Raw genomic sequence first — 20,903 nt, forward strand, 5'->3', positions numbered from 1 at the left:
AGTTTAATTTTTCGCTCTTAACTGCAAAAGTCAGTTTCAGAGGTAACGAGAGATGTGACTGGCACATGGCAAAATGCTCAGCTGCAAGTCTGGGTTCAACTTTATTCCTCTTAAATAACCAAAACCTGGTGAGTGGCACTGCTGCTAGTGTCACAGTGTGCTTGCTGAATTCTGTTTTGGATTTTCTTTCTAAATAACTTGATTACCCGGGTCTGTAACTGTATAGTTTTCTCTTAGTTTTATCAGCATTGTCCCAGATTTCCAACAAACTTGGCAGTTTTTGTTGAGTGCCATCTGTTCTCTGGTGTCTGCCTGTCGGGTGGATTGGGTGGGTGTTAGCAGTGGTTATGTATTTGACTTGAGCTGAGCACACAATTTAAAGTCTGCTCCACGTGGCATTATCACTTGTGAAGCACAGTTGGTTCTTCAGCCATGTACAAGAAATAAAATAAGCAGTTACATACTGCAAAAAAAACACCTCATCGACCAGAAATGGAATACGCCCATGTGCAAAACATTCTGGTGGGTAAAATCTGTTTTTATGGAAGACTCAACATATCCTTGATAGTAGAGTTTGCTTGGGCTTTCATTTTGCTGCCTGACATTTCTGCGGCTAAGTGAGAGGAAAAACAAACCTTTTTGTTCATGTTTGTTTCATTCACCTGCCAGTTTTTGCCTGTGCACCAGACACAAGTGTCTGTGTGGTTTTTGCTGTTGAAGGTGTCTTTAATGAAATGTTAACATGCCACCTAAAGGAGATCAAAGTGCCTGCAAATTTTGTTAAGTTGCGGGGATGCTTCTGTAGTTCTAGTGTTTTTCATGGTATTTTGTGTGTTTTCAGCTTGAAGCTAAAATATTTCTCTTTTTTTTTTTTTAACAGAACTTTCTGCAGAAGCCAAAGCAGCATTACTTGAATTTGAAGAAAGGGAAAGGCAGCTTAAACAAGGACGGTATGGCTCAAGGAGAGGAGGGCGAAGAGGAGGCTCAGTCATGTGCCATGGAATGGGAGAACAAAGGAGAGACAATAACGATAGGGGAAGAATGAAGGATCATAGGCCTGCACTGCTGCCAAACCAGCCATCGACAATGGTACCTTTTAACCCTTAGTATTCTTTGAATGTACTTGCAAGGAATTATGATGAAAGGCATTCTAAATTGTGAATCTTTATGAAGGTGGAATATAGGTATTCCTACACACACATTTTACTCTTTCAGGGCGCTGTTAGGCAAGGTGGGCTCTGCATAAGGTGGTGATCATAAAAGTATGGGATTAGTCCTGCTACCAGCCTCAACCTGAGGAATCTCAAGGCCTCTAAATCAAAAGCAGATTTTGACTCATATAATCAGGCTTTCTACTGCCTTGTATATGCGTGGAGGAGTAAGATAATTCCTTTGAGAAGTCCTCTACATGCAACATGGGAACATGTTCAGTCCCACATTACTAAATGAGTTTAAAAAAAAAAAGAATCTGTGAAATAATTTTTGAGTTTTTTGAAACTGATTTTTTTTTGTTGACACTTCTTTAATTTTTTAATTTTTAAAAAAATCTGTTTATTCCTACCGTACTACTGTGGAGGCAAATAGATATGAAGGAAAGTAATCACCACTAGATAAATCAGTTTCTTAGGCTTTCAGATGAAATTTAACTTTGTTACTATTTTTTTTTCCTGCCTGTGCTTTGTATGACAGAATAGAAGACTTTACTTTTTCCATCCCAAAACACAGTAGGTTTAGGATCCAGAGGTATCCCAGATTCACTTTTTTTTTTTTTAACTGTTTTACAGTGTACTGGAAGCTGAGATTATAGAACAAAGCTTGTGAATGCCTTTGCAGGACAAGGTCATCCGTATTAAACAAAGGGGACTTTTTCCAACAGCAGTAACTCTAGGTGCTGATCGCTAGCAGGAGTTGGTGGCTGGCTCAGTGATTGAGAGCCCTGCAGTGGAATGTTTTAAAACAGTGAAGGTGGAATTGTTTTTTCTATATTGCTGCAGTCTTTGCTACTTATTTTGATCTTAAATGTTGTAAACACTTCTGTGCTCATCATAATATCTTGTGCATGCTTTGTAGCTGCTTTGCTTGATGTATGTGGCTGCTGGGAAAAAAAAAAAACAGATGTCACATCTTTGTTACTAAAAGGTTGTGTGCTTGGGACTCTTCGTGCACTATGATTTGAAAGTTACTGGCCTAGGGCTGACCCATAGTATCAGTGAGTTCAGAAGTAGAAAAATGAATGTGTCTGAAGAAAAACTTGATTTATTTTATTATAAAAGATTTTGGCTACTCATGTTTGAGAGTGCTGAACAAGAGACTGTCTTTTTGTTATGAAAAGAATCTTTCAAGGTGTCTGTAAAGCAGCTTAATGTTTTTCTCTTTCAAGCAGTATGGATAGATGGGCAGCACTGATATCTTAATATAGCTTAACTTGTACTTTGACTTTTCTTCCTACTGTTAGGTCTGTCTTCTCTCTAAGGCAGAGAAGAAGAGAGAGGCTCTCCTATACGTGAGGCGAAAGTTAGGGGATTTGCTTTGATGTTGGGCCTTATATTTCAGTGCATCGTATTGCAGCCGATGGCAGTTTCAGCAGCGTATGCAGAACTCTAACCTATGAGATTAGGAAGTTTCACTGTTAAAAATACGTGAACAAATGAATGTGTTCTGGTAACGTTCTCTGTGTGCATCCTAGGCACTACTGATGCTCAGTTGCAAATTTTGTCTTTTTCTTGCCCTTTGCCACCCTCTTCACATTAATGTCCCTGATTGATTGTTCCTTTGCTTTCCTGTGCTGATGGATCTTAACAGTTCCACTCAATTTGATGCTATAGGAAAAGGTTTTTTTTTCCATTCATACTTGGCCTTAGTTCTCCAAAGGTGTCTTAATTTTGTTCTGGTTTGTGTCAGGTTATATGAACTTTAAAGCCTATTGACTTTATTCTTTTGTCTGACTTTAGACTCATTCACAGAGGTTAATTCCAACACACCAGCAACCTGTTAGGAGTCTGTTCCAGCACCAGCAGCAACAGCAGCAACAACAGCAGCAGCAACAGCAGCAACAACAACAGCAGCAGCAGCAGCAACAGCAACAGTTACAATCTCTGCTTCCTTTACAGCATCAGCATCATTCTTCTCCTCCTCCAGGGCTACATATGCCCCCTCAGATAGAAACACCTAGAATAATGATGACTCCACCACCAGTGACACCTCAGCAACCGAAGAACATACACATAAATCCACATTTCAAGGGGACGGTAGTGACGCCTGTACAAGGTGAGCTTTCTGAGCTTCCCAGTCGTTAGCATATGAGGCATCTTGCCCTTTGTCAGGGAAGCAACAGTTTACTTGTTTGTCTCTTCATGGAAATGTGCTTCGGGCTGATATTTTTTTTTCCTTAAATACTTTTCCTGAAGTAAGATGTGAAAAAGAAACTCATATAAAAAAAAGACAGTGATACACTTCTGTTGTTGGATTGTGGCCAGCTGAAGTAGTAAAGTCTTTTCCACTTTTTTATCATGTTTACTGTTTGAAAGCCTTCAAAGAGCAATAAAACTGGAAAGAGAATGTTTTTAAAAGTAGCGGATATTGGTTTTTAATAGTAGGTTTAGAATCAATACTGCAGTTTAGAATTTCCCACATCATTCTAGGTTCAGCCAAGCAGTCACAGAATGACCGCCCACCTATTTCAGTGAGAATACACAAAGGCAGTCCTTGAACTGTAAATGCTGTGTGAAAGGTACAAGCTGCAGTCCTCACTTGACAAGATACATGCTTTCAGTTCTCCTTTCAGTTCCACATGTATGATTATTTGATTCAGAGCCTGCAAGTACACGCTCTTTCTGTAACTCAATACAAGCACCCTTTGGGCTACAGTTCTTAGAGCAGCTCTCAGCAAACAGAGCTGTTAATATTACTCCTTATTTGGGAAATCTTTAATCCCCAAGAGGATAAAGAAAAAGCACCTATATATCTCTGACTCGTGATTCAGTTGGAACTAGACAAAGCAAAACAAACGTATATGTATTTACCATTACATTTTCTGTATTTTTTCCCTCCTTTGAATCAGCAGAACTCCAAGCCAGTGTTATCTTTGCTTCATTTATTTGCCCGCTGAAAGGTAGGAATTTGGCAGGGTAGGATATTGCCAGTTGATAGAAATCTGTTAGGCTTCTCACAGATGGGTTCACAGTAGCTGCTTTGTAGAGATTATTTCACTTTTTCATGTCTAATAAAATCAGTGCTTCCCATCAAATTATGCATCAGGACAGATTATCTGGAAGCAGTCCAAAAGATCCTTTAGTCTTGGATGTATGCCTTCTGTGCATTTGACTAACATTTCCAAAGCAACAGTTCTTGGTTTGTGAAAAGCAAAAATAGCTTTTTTAGACTATTCTAGATGCCCCTCCTCTGTCCCTGTGAAACAGTTAATGTCTGCATCTATGTGAGCAGATTTCCTCCTCATGCTAGTAATGGCTACTGGGATTTTTGGTTTTGCCTGGTGTCAGAAGTACGGCAGTGTATCTTCTTTCTTTTGTATGAGCTGCTTTTTCATGTAATTAAGGTGCTTCAGGCTTGTCTCAGCCTTACCACAGTGTCCGTGGTACCTTTGGCATTCTAGGGACCTTGCTTTATCTTGAGCATAATCTTTTCTTCCTCTCTTAATTTGTTGCTCCTAATTTTAACCAAGTTGCATACGTGCATGTTAGGAGATCTTCAGTACTGGATTTGTAGTCCGTTGTGTGGCTTTTTTCGTCTTTTTAAAACTTACACTTGCTGACTTTTTGTGCACATACTTTAGTTGACTGGTAGCCATCCTCTCAGAATGAGCAGCCCCAGAGTGATCTGTTTTTCAGTGGTAGAAGACCTGTATGGCAGCGAGAAAGATCTTTGCTCTGTTAATGGCAACGGGTTCATATGAAATAACTTAGTGCCATCTGTTTTACTGAAAGGATTCTCTGCAAGACTACCGAATATTTCTGCTGCTAGGTGTGCAGCATACTGTTAAGTGCAATTGTTAAAATTCTAGTGATTTAAATCGAGCCTCTTAATTAGTGAGCAGTCAGTCATCTGCAGTGGCTGTTAGAAGTGGCCGTCTCAGCATACAGTAGTAGACTTACGATAAATGAAAATATACATTTACACACCTAAGGAAAATATGTAAGGCATCAGGTATATTCTTCAGGGAAGATGAGCATAATTCTAAAATCATCATAGTCAGATGAATCTTCAAGCATTTTCAGTGTAGGCATGCAAATGGTAGACAGAAATTCCAGTGTAGGGATAACCGTTCTAAACTTCCTTTTAAAAAATCTTGCTCAGTTTAATGCCTCTGCTTGGGGTTCCAGCAGGGAGAGCCTGGTAGCTGACAACACTAGCATGTTTGTCACGCAGCAGCAATTATTTAAGGGTAACAGGAACTATGAAAGAGATGAGAGTAATTTCATGTTCTTGATGATGTCCTGCCCCTTCTCAACTGAATCTATTTCCAGATACGAGGCTTTTTTACATATCAGAGAATAGTCAGGCACAAAGTTTATTTTGATTCTGTTTAAAACGCGATGCCTGGAAGTCAGAATGCCATGTCTGGAAGTGCATGATACACACACGTAGATTCCCGTATTTTTAATGGTGTGCTATCATGTTTTCATGTAGACTGACATTTTTTACCTCTGTAGTTTTGTGGAAGGAATAAGCCCACATACTTTCAATTGTCTGCACCAAGGGCATTTGTTCTAACTTGCAAATCATAGAAATATTCGTTCTCAACATCCTTTTGGCCTGAGTTCATCTTGAAATGCATTCAGTATATCAGTATTTTCTAAAATAGACTAAAACATGTAAATCGTCATGAAATTTTCATTTGAATACAACAGCATATATAAGGTCTTCTGTAGCCAGCTACTTCAGCCTGAAAGTGAGTTGAAGCACTCTTGAAGAATCCTTTCATTGGCTTATTTTTGTCTCAATGGCAAATCATGTGTCTAGGTTAAAAAATAAATAAATAAAAAATCCAGCAGTTGCTTCTGTCAAGTCAGTTTTTTCAAACAAATTTCTAATATTTTTTAGTCTTTGAAGCTTCATAAATGATTAAGAAGGACTCAGTCTGTCAGAAGCCTTAATGGTTATGTGAGCGTCTGTTCACACCTGCTGCGGATAGTGTTCAGTTAGTGTTCAGTTGTGCCTTTTGTGGCATTTGAATCCCATGTCTTTCTGTTGATTACCTGTCATAATTTTCTCTTTTTTGTGTCCCATTTTGTAAATTAGTTTTGAGTTGTAAGAGGAGATTTTTGGCTGAATGCTTGTCCAAATTTGAGTCGGATCAATTTACAAATACCGGAGGACTACAAAGTGCAAGTAGACACACTATGAACTACTAGTTCAGCCTGTGATTTAGGTATTCAATGTTTTTTTCCCCTTGATGTTTACACCACAAATAACTATTTCATGGGTACTGTGGTGCTGCCAACATTGACAGGAACTACTGATGAGCAGTTTGTGGCAGCTCAGTGGATTAGTGTGCCATTTACCTTTTTAAAAACTGGTGTCCTGGGAAAAATTATAATTCTTCTAAATCATTAATATGGGAATTGCTGCTTCATCTTTTCAGGTATAGCCTTGAAATTTACAGCTAAAAGCAAATTAATCCTCTTAAAATAGCATCTAACAACATGTTGTGTTTGAAACGTACCTTTCAAATCTGTGGAAGATTTCATGTTGAGGAAATGAATGCTTATTTGAGAATTCTTTGCTGCTTCAGCAGGTGTCCAAGGACTGAAATGATGCTGAGTTTGAACTATCTTTCATGAGTATTAAATTAATTTGTTTAAAAATATATATAACTCTGTATATGTTCCTGCCAGAGGCAGGATACTGAAATAGACGCGAGAGCGCCCTACAGATGAAGTTTCTCTGCATTTCCCACCTTATGTGATTTTTCTCAGACTTGCCTCTCTGACCTGAGCTATTTTAGTCCTTGGTCTGTCAAGAGCATGCTGTCAATTTTTTTTAAGTGGTCATGGCTGTGCAATACTGACAGATGTTTTTTAGAAGCCACGATGAGACTGACTCATTTTCTCATGTAACCTGATCATAAGTTTGCACACAGTCCTTCAGAGCTGAAAGATTGGTGCACGTAGTTTACCTATTCAGCCCACGAAGCAGTAAACTGCAAGTAATTAACAGTGGATGGAAGGCAGACGTGGACATGAACTAAAAATAGTTGCTAACGCATTAGCTCTTGTGCCTGTATTACTGAAGAAAAAGGAATTTTTTGAGGCATGTTAGAAAACTGTGTTGTGAAATGGAGCCGGTTTAAGGGAGAAGGGTGCATTTCTTAACACCTTTCCTGCTCTCAAGTGTTACACAGTTGGCTACAAAGTCATTGTTTAACCCTGTGTGGGAAACATTTTCCCTATCATTTTCAAATGCTAAGCACAAATTGAAGGAAAATAGCCTTACTTACAAGTTTTTGGTAAATGAGCAAACGCATTTGGTGCTGTTTAATTGAAATGCTTTATTTAACTTCTCTAGACCTTTTGTCTAATACTGACATATTTGTACTTTTAACCATTTAGACGATCCAAAGAGGAGAAAAAAAAACAAAACAAGGAAAAATGGGAAATCAGTTATTAGACTTTGTGCTGGGCATTCACATAAAGATCGAGTTCCCGAGGCGGTCCGGCTGTAGTTACTTTATGCATTTTGCAATCATTTTAAGTGGTTGTTTTGGGACATTGAATTTCAAGAAAACAGATAGAAAAAAGTTACATGAAGAAGTCATCCGTGTTAGTCCCCGAACTCCTAATTTTGGAGAAGTTATTTTTCAGGAAGAGGGTCGTATTATTTTTTATTTTTTTTGGTGACTCTATGAAATATGAGTCTGTCTTCCGAGATCAGCAGTTGTGATTACACAAACTATGACTATGGTTGCATGTTCCATTATAGTGACAAAGCCACATTAAGAAGTTCTTGCTTGCTCTTAATTGCTGCTACCTGCCTCATTTTACCCTTCCATGAACAGTGATTTATGCCAGCTAGCTTTTCTGATGCCAGTGTTTGCTATGGGAAGCGGGTGGTGAGACTGGGAGATACGTAGGAAACGAGGGGCACTAAGTTGAGAAGGTGAGTTAATTACGTGTCCTTCTGTTTGAAACATGAGATTATTGTTAAGAGTCCGTGTCAGCTTTGTCTGAGACATACCTCTGGCTGAATACATACTGTTTTTTTTTCCTTCATGAAGCAAGAAGCAATCTCATTCTGGAGAATGCAGAATCAAATTATGTAAATGAACGAGGAGAATCCTAATTGCCCTGTTGCATGTTGTGGGGGAGGGAATGGTTGCTTAAAGTTAATTGTAGGAGCTGTGACGTGCGAGGGTAAATGTAGCAGATTTTAATCATGGCTTCTTATTGCAACCACTTTTGGAAATAACAGCAACAACTGTTAGGTAAAACAAATGGTGTTAAAAGGTGCTTCTTGTTTCAGTGCCCTTGCTGCCAGTTCCAGCCCAGCCAAGACCTGCCGTAGGACCCCAGAGATTTCCTGTGAGTAGCAGCTGTTTCTTCTTCTTTGATATGGATAAGCATACATTTGCAAGGAAATATTAATACAGCAAATAAAGGCTGTTCTAGTGAAATATAATTTTAAGAATTTGTAAATATTGACAGTACACTCTGCAGTTGAAAATGTTTGTTAAAAGCTTAAGGTCAATGGATTTTTGAGAGTAGAATTAATTCTGTTTAACTGTAAAATTGTTGAACCAATCTCTCCAGTGGGAGAGGCGTGAATGCATCTTGTCTTAAGGAATATGGGCTCCATTTTATTACTTGGGTCTTTCTGTATAAATAGAATCCTTACTTTATTTGATATAATAAAGGCTATTTGGAAAAAAATCCCTAAGCTTAAAAAGTAGCATATATTTTTATTGTAAAAATCAGCAAAATTGTATTTTTATCATTACTTCAGGCATTTAAATGCCTTCATATTTTTGTATCAAGAAATGAGAATGGCATTGTATGACCTTGTTTTTTGTATGTTTCTAACTTGTAAAACAAACAAGAGCATCGAACTGTTTCACAAGAATTATTTTACTCGTTTTTTTAATTCTAATAATGTAGAGAAGTACCTTTCTAGATAATTTTTCAATATTTCACAATTCTGTTGTCGTGAATTTTTAATTCAGATGGTTTGCAAATAATCAAAATAAGCAAAAAATACATATATTTGTGCAATATTGCCTGAGGTACTTTCAAGTAACAACTTGTATATTATTTCCCAAATACATAAACCACAAAAATTATCCTCTGTTAATGCTTACAGTGTTGAAGGGGGAAAGTAGGTGTTTGTGAACATCTGTGTGGTATCACACAGTAAATTATTTGCATAGAGGTCAGATGTGTTTGGAAAAAACAGATTTTGGAAACCTGCTGTGACTTTTGATTGCCATGTGCATACCTGGCTGGTTTTGATGCAGAATATTTGTTCAAGATATCTAGCTAAGCAATTAATGTCCGTGTTTGGTACAGTAGCTGAGTTCTTAAATTGCCACATTTCTTCTGTGAAGTATGAAAAGGTTAAACAATATAACTGCAGTTTCATCAACTAAATTTATGTAATTTATGCCAACATTTAAACAGGAGATATTTTCTTGTTTAAAATTATTGTGGGTTTAAGGGCAAGAGTTCTCTTCAACAGCCTTTAGTATTAAGTAGAAACCTTATTAACATCTTAAAAGTAACTATTTAAAAAGCAAAGGAAACCATACATGAGATACTTGTGATGTGAACTTGCTTGTGCCAATAAACACAATTTAGGATTGAAAAGACATAGAAGGACAAGTAATATCTGTAAAGGCATTGTAATTGACATCTTTGAAGTGTGTTTACATCAGTGTAGAAAAATTGGAAATTATTTTTTTTAAATTGACTGTGAAATTAGATTTTAATTCTGTTCACTTTTGTTTTTACAAGTCAAGAAGTACTGCAAACCTAGCTAATCCTGTATGCAACAGTTTTTTAAATGGAATAAAATGGATTGAACATTTTTGTTAGGACTGCTCCTTTTGCCTGAAGGAAAACACTGAGTGCTTGTTGCCTTTTTATGTAAGCAATGTACTAGCAAAGAGTCATTTTTTTTCATTAAGAGAAGGAAGGCTGTCTTAACTAAGAGGATGCAGTACTGTGATTTGCCTGCCTTGAGTGTTTTTTTCCACTTCAGCTAGTTACCTGCTCTGTGACCCTGAGAAAGGTGCTTAATCTTTCCCTGACTCAATAATTTGTAAAATGGGTATAATATGGTCTTCCCTTATGAAGCACTTTATAAATTTTGCATAGGTTATCAGATATATTAGGATTAGGAATTAAGTGTCACTGTGTACATATCGCGTGTTTGTTTTATTAAATGTAGTATGTTAGCTCTTGAGCTGAAGACAAATTTACTTTCTGACTTGAACGTTTTATCTTGCAGAGCTACCTTTTCTTGCTTTGTTACATGTCAAATGCCTCTGTGCTGTTAGAATTCACTTGTTTATGTATAAATGTTGACTTATAGCAGCATAGCAATGGTTGGACAACTTTGCTGACAAGCCATTTGAAAAAGGTCAAAGAAGTATTCCCGACCATGGTACATTCTTCCTTTTTCTCATTATAAAAGGAATCTGTGGATATGTGAAAACTTGACTTCTGTTTTTAGGATCACCTGATCTTAGCATAAGAGTCAATCAGTCTTCTGTTTGCTTTGTTTCTTAAAAACTCTGGGGTTAAAAATACTTCTAGGTTGCTTTCCCCTGTGACTTTGAACTGGATGGCTTATTTTGCTTGAATGTGGCAGAGGTGCACAAACATTAAAGGTAATGACGTTCTCATGAGGGAGAGACCCACATGTGGCTAGTGACCTAGCTAAAAGAAAAACTGCCTCTGAGTAACTGTCTCATCTAGCAGAGGCTTATCAGCACAGAGAGCCCCTGTGTGTTACAATTGTGAGAAGAGCTTCAATCAGAGCTAATCAATTGCAAGTCATAAATCCATTGGAAACCAGGTGTTATTAATTTAGGGCTAATGAAGTGACTTGTAACCATGTAATGGTTAATTCTTACAACCTTTTGCAGAAGGATGTAATTGAAGAGTTGAACAAAGTTGTAATGAGCATGTTAGCATATTGGTTTCAGTTCTAAATTATAAGAAATAATGTAGTATTAAATCAGGGTAATGTTGATCACGATCCAGTCTGCTTGGATTTGGGACTGATTAAATTCACTTAACAGCCCTGGATGTAAATGTTAATGTTTCAGGGTAGGGCTTATTTCTGAATTATTTCTTACTTAAAGCTTAACCCCTTAAGTGTTTAGAGAAGAAGTACTAGAAAGGATCTAGCAGAATTTATCCATTTGTATTCCCTATTTGAAGTTATTTGAACATGTAGAGGAATTTTGAAGCAGAAAGGAAGTTGTCTATTTCTTACTCTGTAATCATTTGAGGTGACTTAGTGGGAATAATATTTGAGAGGTGTGGTCAGCTAATTAGGACTGAATTAATGGTGGATCTGAGGGTTGTTAGTAGCTGAGAAACATGATAAACTTGTGCTAACTGGAAGTTAAAGCCTCAAGTTGTGCGAAGGCTCATCCAAGTGAGTATTCTTCAGGTGGTTGCATTTAATAATAATTCAGTCTTCAACTGTAGTTGATGCTAGTGTTTTTCCAGGTACTGGAATTTACCGGGAACTGTTCAAGTGCCAACTGAGTCTTTAGAAAAAACTAAGTTATTTAAAGAGGAGATAGGCTAACATCTTTGGGTCCTTCTGGAGGTCTAGCTTTACGTATCACCTGCATTCAATGTAAAGTGGTTAAAATGCCTTTCTCTGAGTTACTGTCTCAGTGTCACAGTGTTTCACAAACAAGATTTTTTGGGGGGACTAATCTGTTTGAAGGAAAGTGATTGGAGGTTTATTTACGGGCTGGTTGTATGGATCTCCTGAATTTTTACAAGAGGGACAGTTGTGCTTCCTGTCTTGTGGTGTTTATCTAGGCTAGCTTCTCCTTTAAAAGGGAAACAGAAGAGGTGTTTCTAAACACTCTATATTTAGGTTGCTACTAACTGACTACTGTAGAGGCCAGACTTTTAATGTGAAACAAAACCATTTGCTTTCAAATGGCAATTTTCGTGAGCTGAGTTGATGGTCCAAATCTTTTCATCCCTTATGTGGTTTCACCAGCATGTTTTGTGTTTGAAATATTTCAGCATTTGCCTGAAGGAAAGGTGAAGACCTTTTACTTCAAACATTACTTAATTTTATTTAACACCAAGGAAATTTTCACAAGCGGCACAATTGTGTGGGATTTTTTAAGGACATGTGAAAGTGGAGCAAGTTGTTGTTATGCCTGTTTTGAGACAGAGTGCCACAGCGTTTTCCTTGTCAAAACTCTTCAGACAGAAATAGGGGATCCTTGGCATATCCCAGTCTAAGTCTGGAACAAGATGTTTTGTGTGAAGAGGGAGTTGCAGAGAACCTTCCTTACACTGCTTGAGGCAGAAGAGAGGAATAGCTTCCCCTGGCTCGGGGCTCTTCATTCCCCTTCTATCTCTGTTATGGTTTGTCCTCTGAAACTGCTGCAGAGAGAGCGGAGGCTGGCAGTGTATCTGTATTCCTTTTGCCAGGAGAATTTTCAGGGAAGTTGGATGAAAACCTGTTTATCTGTTGTCCTTAACCTAACACCGTTGGTGTCCCACAGACAAATTTTCTTAATTTTGGTCCTTTTGAGTTTCAGAGCTGAAACTAAGAATAGTCTGAAGTGGCATGAAGCAAAAAAGGAAGCAGCGCTAGTGTCTGACCAGCTTGTGCCAGGAAGGCTTTGAGATGCACAAAGCTTTCCTCCTTTGATAGGACACCTGTTAGTGCACTGGGTGCCTTTCAGGTCACTGTTGAATTCAAATCTAAAAAAGTTGAATTGCATGATGTATAAATTGTTTTATTCAGTATAAAAATAAGACCTTAGTCGAGCAACTTGTCCTCAGGCAACTGAGAATATTCTTGTGAATATTCTACATCTTGTCTTTTCAATTCTCAGGAGTGGTTTTTTAACATAATTTGGGTTTGGAATTTACCTTAAAATTTCTTCTCAAAATGGTCCTTATCCCAAAAGAATACTTGAAGATTTTTTTCTTAAACTGCAAAACCTTACTGAACTTTCTTTAGAATCTCATTCAACATTCTTCAACTTCATCTCCAGGATATCAGCTGTTGTTGTAAATGGATGCTGTGAGAATGAATTGATTAATTTTGATTCTGTTTTTCAATCATTTCTGAAATCTCTAGTTTGACAAACCTTGAGCTTTGAAGTATTGTTTGAAATTCAGACACTTTAAAAGCACTGCTTTATGTTTTAGCCTGTGAGAGGTTTTTGAGTAAGTGCCCAGTTGTTGCTCAGATCATAGGTTACTGTCCTTCATTTTTGCCCCTGGCTTGAAACATTTCCTTTACACACACACAAAAAAAAAAAGTATTAATGCTATATTAAATTGTAAAAGGTATATTTCAATATAATCTACTTTTATTTTTTTTTCCTGAAGTGGTCCTTGGGCTGACTTGGATAGACCTATAACACCACTTCTGCAAACTTGGATCAGTTTAATAGATTTTACAATGTACTTGGGCCTGGGGGTGTGTCTTTGCATAAACACCTCTTGCGGTCTGTGAAAGCAGAAGTTTGCAGTGCTTTTGTAAATAAAACTCGTTACAATACTGTTTCCTGATCATTGTGGAAAATGTAAATAAGGAGGTTTTTTTCCAAAATTCCTAATTCCATTAGGAATTGCTATGAGTAAGTAAGGGTTTCAGCAACCCTTTCTAAGGTCTTGGCTCATGTTTTCCAGTGCCTACAGTAAGGACAATTTTAAGCAGTTCTGCATCTGAGAATATTCAGTTCTTTTAAACTGATATTTAGCAAATAATGAGATAGTAACTAGTACATGCTTGCAGCAATGTTTATGTAGGAGATAAACTGTTAATGGAAATAGAAAGTCACTTGTGAAAATGATTCTCCTACTTCCTCACAATTACTCTGCTTTAGCTATGGCTTTACTATAATGAGTAACAGTAAATGAAATTTTCACTCTATTACTGTGTCGTGGTAGCAGATCACAGGTAGTGTAGAAAGCATTTTGTTTTCATTTAACAGGATGCATGGTATCAGGTGGTGTTGATTGACATTTCTTGGATAGTGCTTTATACAGCATTTCATGCAAATCATGTTTGAACGAGACTGCTGCATCAAATTACATTTCTTTCAGATTATAGCCCTTGCAGATGTGAGACGGAGCTTGTTCAGCAGCTAGCAAAAAGCTTTCGTTTTGAACACTTACTGTTTTCACAACTTGACTGCAAAGCCCTGTAATTACAGCACTTAAGGTAGTGAAGGAATGATGGGCACTTTCTCTTATCAGATCTATAAGTAGTTGCAAGCAGATGCAGCATGAGATCCCTCCAGCTGTCAAATATTGTCAGGCTGGCATAGAGGGAATGCAGTTTAAAATGCAGGTGACATAATACCCAACATCCTCCATTTGCTAGTGGGCTTCTGATTAATCACGATTACCATACATTATCATACCATCAAATTTAATCATATCAATGAATTCCCATTTGCAGGAGGAGCAGCAGCAGCTAAACATGATGGTAACAGCTATTAAATAAGAGAGAAATAGATGGCTTCTAAATGTAGTAACCCTTTAACTTGTCCTGCTAGCTCCAGTGTGCGCATGCTCTGTAGAAATTAAAATCAAACAGAAAATGTGTGCGCTTATATTCCATAGTTTAAGTAATTGCTATTTAGGACTGCTAATAAAAAAACAGAGTTGAAGATTTTTTTTTTTGTGTGTGTCTTGTTGACATTAAAATTTCTACAGTTCAGTATCTGGTTTAGTACCTGCTAAGTGCAGAGTCACAGAACGGTGAGAGGTTGGAAGGCACCGCTGGAGGTTGTCTTTCAACCCTCCTGCTGAAGCAGGACCACCTCGAGCTGCGTGTCCAGGAACATGTGCAGATGGCTTTTGAAGATCTCCAAGGAGGAGACCCCACAACCTCTCTAAGCAACTTGTGTCAGTGCTCCATCACCTGCACAGCTACAAAGTTTTGGTTTGGGTATATTTTTATGTGTGTATATTTTATATGCAGGCACACATGCACCTATATATACACACATAAAAATACTGTATTTACAGATTTCTACATGTAATCATATTTCTATTATATCTATTATATATTACATGTAATGATCTATGTGTATATGTATATATAAATGATTAGATATAAAATAGATTGATTCTGATATATTTGTATGAATGAAATTTGAACTTTTTAAACTACATGAGCAAACGATAAATTTTTATTAAGCACGCACAAGTATTAAGTGTATGGCTGCATAGCCATTAATTAGGCAGTTAAAGATATTTTGCAGATGTCAAGACTCCTCTTACAAAGAAATCCAATTACAGTGTACAATTGACTTCTTACTACAATACAGTAAGACTAATCTAGTGCTTAAATACTGAATGCAGAGCTAAAATATACTTGTTATAACATAGTCCTAGATGATAGTATAGTTCTCAAGCTGTTTTCACTGAGCTGTGAAACATCCTTCTCGAAAACAGTATATTTGTCATCACAGTTAAAAAAAAAAAAAAAAATCTTATCAATAAACTGGTATTTATTCACCTTCTGTACCTTGAGTTCTTGCTGTTCAGTATGTGAAATGAAAAAACCACGCTTCAGTATAAAATACTAAATTGTACTACTGATTACAGTAAACTGAATTACAGTAATATTAAGTGTTGAATATGGAATACTCCAAAAGACAAGTATATTCAGGCCTTCATAATCAACATGCGAGTAGAACTTGCAAGTACATTGGTAGCCCTGGGTGTGTAAAGTTCTTGCATCAAAGTGTTTGCAAGGTCGGAGGTACAGAACATCTCCAAAATGAAATTTCTGTACAGAATTATAAATAAGGAATCTTGTAATTTAACTACTAAATAGATCTGAAATGTCACAGATCAAAGTCCAGTTTAACAGCAATTGTAGTATTTGTCTTCTGTAAAGATGTCTTTTCTTTCCCCCCTTTTTTTTTGTGGCCATCTGAGCATTTTTAGTTGAAGGGAGAAGCATTGTCCCCAAGTCACATCTTTGAGGTTTTCACATTGTTTTGAAATTAACTGAAAGTTCACTGTCGAACTTGGAGCGTAATGTAGAAATCCTGAATTTGATATTCTATTTGATATTCATTTGAGTTTTGATTCTAATCGTAGGTGACATGCAGGTCACCAAAGTATGCTAGGTCAATAAACATTCTAATAATATTTCCATATAATGGTCTCTAGCCTCAGGATAAGGTGAGACTATTTTTATAATATATTTTTATAGGTGTTTTATGTCAATAGTTGTGAAAGCAGAAGAGATACAAAATGTGCCGTTCTTTTGGGTCCCTAGTAATATACCTATTCCTAGTAAACTATTAGCTTTGAACACAGAAATACGCAGGAGGATTTTTAGTGTTTGAAATTAAAAAAAAATAAAAAATTTTTCTTCTTTCACAAGAGTTCCTTGTTCTGGCACTAATGTCTGTTACACTCTTTGTCCATGTTCAGCGCATTTTCTGAGAATTGTTTATGAATGGGACCACTGGTCCTGCAGATTCCATCTTCTAACTTGCAGACCTCAATGGTAGAGCAGGTGGGAGTCCAAGAAACCAATCTGTAACGTTATCCTTCAGAGTAGCATTGGTTAGCTTAAGTAACCAGGGATTCGTGTCTCCCTCCTTGCTTGTACTGGTTTTCTGTGAAGGTTGAATTCCATTTTAGGATCTGAAACAGTGTCATTGGACACTAGTTATTTTTCATGCAAATCTTTTATGTACAAGATCTGGTCAGATCACAGGACTTGTATTTAAACATTCCAGTGCGGTTTACCTCCTGGAGCTGTGCAGTGGCAAAGAGAAGCTTGTCCAAGTTACATGGTACATTTCAATATTACAAATTATTTTTGGCTTGGTTTAGGGAAATAGCAACCTGTTCTTTCTCAAACTGAATCTGTCTTAATGCTAGGGTCTACATGCACGAACTAGCAGTTACTGGCGTTTTCCTTACATTTCCTTACATTCCTTTTCCTTGCATTTTCCCCTTAGAAAATGCATTCCAGAAATGTTGAAGACGTGTATGGGTAGAATACATTAGTTCTCTCGAGTTTCATGATCTCTCTGAACTTTATTTTTTGTCTCTCTTGACTGAAATGTATTAAAGGCATAAACTTTTATATAAGGCCTTTTTATAACATTGAATCCATTGGGAATATTTTGGTACCTGTTAGGTTTTAGCTGACCTTGATGGAATTATGGTTGTCAAGAGACATCGCAGGGAGCCTACAGGTTCATTCAGACTGTATTTGAGAAAATACCAAGGCTGTTTTATTCCAAAATTTCAGAGAACCATTTGCTTTCTGTATGCTGTGTGCAATAAATGAGAATACTGTGAAACTGGCATGTAAGGACCCATGTTTTGTGAGATGTATACATTTCTACTTGAAAAATTTTAAACCATATTTAAGTTATGTGAAAAAGGGCTTCTTACACAAAAGGATGAAAAGTCACTTCCTTGCACTGGAAGGTTGGCATTTTAGGAAAGCTTTTCGAAAAGTCTAGTAGCTAGTGAAATAAGAGGATTAACATCTTGTGACAGATGGCTATAGTTTTAATTGTCATAGGTTATAGTGGTCATTATTCTTTGCATTTAAACCATATAAGAAGAATTAACTGAGTGGCCCTGCTTAACTGTCAATGGGGTTCTCCTCGCTCTTTGCATTTTAAGTGAGATTAATAAATGAAAACATGTTGTGGAGGCAGGGTGTAATTTATTGAAAGATTCATGAAGTTTCAATGACATTGTTAAGGTATTTAATTAGTCTCGTGGAAAAAAAAAAGTAGAGTGACCCTTTTAGAGAAGCTGATAAGTCATATAATAGCTGTTAGATCCTCTTTATTCCTTGCTTTATAAGATTAACTGTGTGCTAAGCAATTTATGCTAAGTTTTCCCTTTTATTGGTAACCAAAGTTATCTATGCTTCATGAATAGATTATTGGAGATAACATCATGTAATTAACAAGAGATGCAGAAAAGTAAAAGTACAATTTGTGTAAGAATTGTATGAGAGAATGTTAATTTCTTAACTAGGAAGGATATTTAAAGGGATAAAAGGAAGGCAAAATAGTGCAGTTCTTTGAAAGGATTAAAGTAACCTTATCTCATGTTCTTTCAGAAGGTAGGATTGCCTGAGTGTGTGAAAGTCGTGTTCAATGAGCTATTCACAACTCTAATGAATTGTAGACACAAGTTTGCAATGTGTTTTTTTTTTGCAAAAGTGATTGATAACATGTAAGTTAATTGAATAATGGAAGTTAGCAAAAGGGGACATTGTGTAAGCTGCATACATGTGGAATTGTATAGAAATGTCAGTCCGTGGTGCTGTAAACTATAGCATGTGGGGGAGAAAGTGTGGATAGACTTTTTTTTGTCAGGGTAAACTTGTTAAAAATGAATATTCAAGAGTGAAATATCTGTCAGTAGCACTTCAGTGTGTGTTTATCATCTCCTTTGAAGTATTTCTAGAATGTCTGTGGTTGTGGTCTCTTTGGAAATCCACCCAGAACCCCACTTCCAGTGTAATTTCTGTGTAGACCTAAGTGTATTCAGAAAGATGATATATCAAAATTTTCAAAGTAAAATTACACTAGGATAAATTGATAGAAATCAACATTCGTATTCCTTAAAAATACAGGAAAAAGTACAGCACATCTTAGGTAGTTGGAGAAAAATCTTGATGTTCAGTACCTTGTTAAGATAAGAAAGAATGGCCTGAGTTGAGTTTCCACAGCCTGCAGAGTCCTACTGAGAGGCTCAAAGCCCTTCCTGCACTGGATGTGAGCCCTCAAGTTTTCAAAAATAACAATTTCTCTCTCAGGTCTTTGAAATACTCATTAATGCCAGGGCTGCAGCTCGTGGTTTAGAAGGAACTGCACAGCACTGAGTATTGGGAGCAGTTTTGTAAGGGGTAAGTGTAGGTCGGTTTATGGCTTCCAGGCCATACGTAGTGTGATGTGATGGGTAAGTCTGCTCCAGGTCAGGTGCTGTTTTCTGATTCCAACCTCTTTTTGCAACTAGTCTTAAGTATAGCTAAAAGATCCATCTCAGGAGTCTTTCCTTGCAGTTTGGTGCGCTTTATCAAATTGATTATTTAGTAAATGACGCTAAATTATCAATGATAATGATGCTAAATCAATGATAAAGAATCTGATAATGGTGAAAAAGGGAGAAGACTCTTCCAGAAAGTTGCGTTATGTGCTCTTCTGGGTCTTTCTCATACAGATGCTTGGTAACTCAATCTTCCGAACCACTGTCTGTATGAATCTGAGCCGGCCTTGCGGGGTCTTGCTGGAAAGGCACATAAATAATTTTGTCCCTTCCCCCCAGTGTCACAATTGGCCCCAGTCTGGGACTAAAAGTTAGAATCTTACAGCCTTGGCTGACTATGAATTTGCAGTTCTCCTTTTTGTTCACTTGAAACTCGTTAACTTGAAAATAGGTGTTTTGGAGAGCATGAGATTTATTAAGTAGAGAAGTTTCCTAAGAGGTGTAACAATGGTGAAGGAATAGTTAAAATGTCTTTTTGTAGGGAGTCTCTGTTGATGTGTGAACTGAATAGTTGGTTGTAATTTGAAACTGTCCGGTTAGCAAAACCATGAAAAATGGAAGTAACCACTGTGCATATAAAGATTTATTATGCATCTATGTTACAGTATGCTTATTTTATCAAAATAGACCATTATGAGAACTGGCTTCTGCACCTGCTCTTCATTAATTTTTGAAGTTAAATAGCTCTGCGTGGTCTTTTCTACTAAATACCAGAAGGCGCTTGGCAGTTATCAGTAGCAAATACTTGCTGAATGTAGAGTTTAGCAGTAATGATAAAATAATCCACTCCTGGAATTACAGTTTGACTGCAGTGAAGAAGGGGGAGAGGGGGGAATTAAACCTTAAGTAATAGAAAACTGTTACATTACTTTGTACTATTTTTAGGACAATTAGAATTTGGCATAAGAAAAAGTCAAAGCTGTGGTATTAGTGTATTCCTGGGGATGGGGTGGGTGTATTTCAGAATAATAGATGAATATCTCGTAATTCAGAAAAACATCCACCGTATTGTGCATGTTTTATTTAAAAGCATGTTCATTTGTGCCTAGAAGTAATAACTCTGGTTGAAACTTAGTTTCACATGTACTATGTTAAATTAATCATTTTGATTATTAAATCATTAATAAAATAATCAAATCCATGTTGGAGCTTTCCTGAAAGCTTTTTCAGAAGGAAAGTTTCAGCAATGTAAAACCTGGATATATGAGCTTCTCCCCATCCATATTACAGTAATTTATGGGTAGAGTTTTATTTCACTTTTGGGGGAAGCAGAAGCAAAGCTGGTTTAGAAAAAAACTAGAGGTCAGTCTTTTTCACCGATGTGAGAAGGAAGAGAATCAAACTCATTTGTTTTTTTAGAAGCAAATATTGGTAATTCATTTTTCTGCAAATAGCACATGACTTTGCAATTAACTTTGCATGATTGGCCTTTGGTTATCAGCCAAGAAATGTGATTAGTCATAATATTTTACTAGCTCTTCAAAATGCCATATACATAAGTTAAGATCTGTTAGTGATCAAGTAAGTGGATATTTGTTAATGACACTCAGTTGTCTGTATAGTATGTTGCTTTACTGTGGTAGGTTTTATATCAGCCATACTTCTGTAACTTTCCCACTTTCAAAACTTCCAGATTTAATACAAAACAAAAAACCCCAACCCTCAGTCCCATTGTGCATG

The 20,903-nt window shown here is 36.9% G+C and overlaps 1 protein-coding gene across 17 annotated transcripts in view; it reads left to right on the forward strand.

The window, feature by feature from the left end:
• RBM33 (RNA binding motif protein 33) overlaps window positions 1–20,903 on the forward strand; it is a 102,617-nt gene that overhangs the window by 32,931 nt on the left and 48,783 nt on the right. For 9 of the 17 annotated variants that reach the window (XM_035570187.2, XM_035570190.2, XM_035570189.2 and 6 more), the window contains exons 8-10: window positions 881–1,089; window positions 2,952–3,267; window positions 8,479–8,537. In XM_035570187.2, the coding sequence (XP_035426080.1) occupies window positions 881–1,089; window positions 2,952–3,267; window positions 8,479–8,537 (584 nt within the window). The remainder of the gene's footprint in view (window positions 1–880; window positions 1,090–2,951; window positions 3,268–8,478; window positions 8,538–20,903) is intronic. The other 8 variants (XM_035570194.1, XM_035570188.2, XM_035570192.2 and 5 more) reach the window with 1 other exon arrangement.

This window comes from Cygnus atratus, chromosome 2 (assembly GCF_013377495.2).
Source record: "Cygnus atratus isolate AKBS03 ecotype Queensland, Australia chromosome 2, CAtr_DNAZoo_HiC_assembly, whole genome shotgun sequence".
NCBI lineage: Eukaryota > Metazoa > Chordata > Aves > Anseriformes > Anatidae > Cygnus > Cygnus atratus.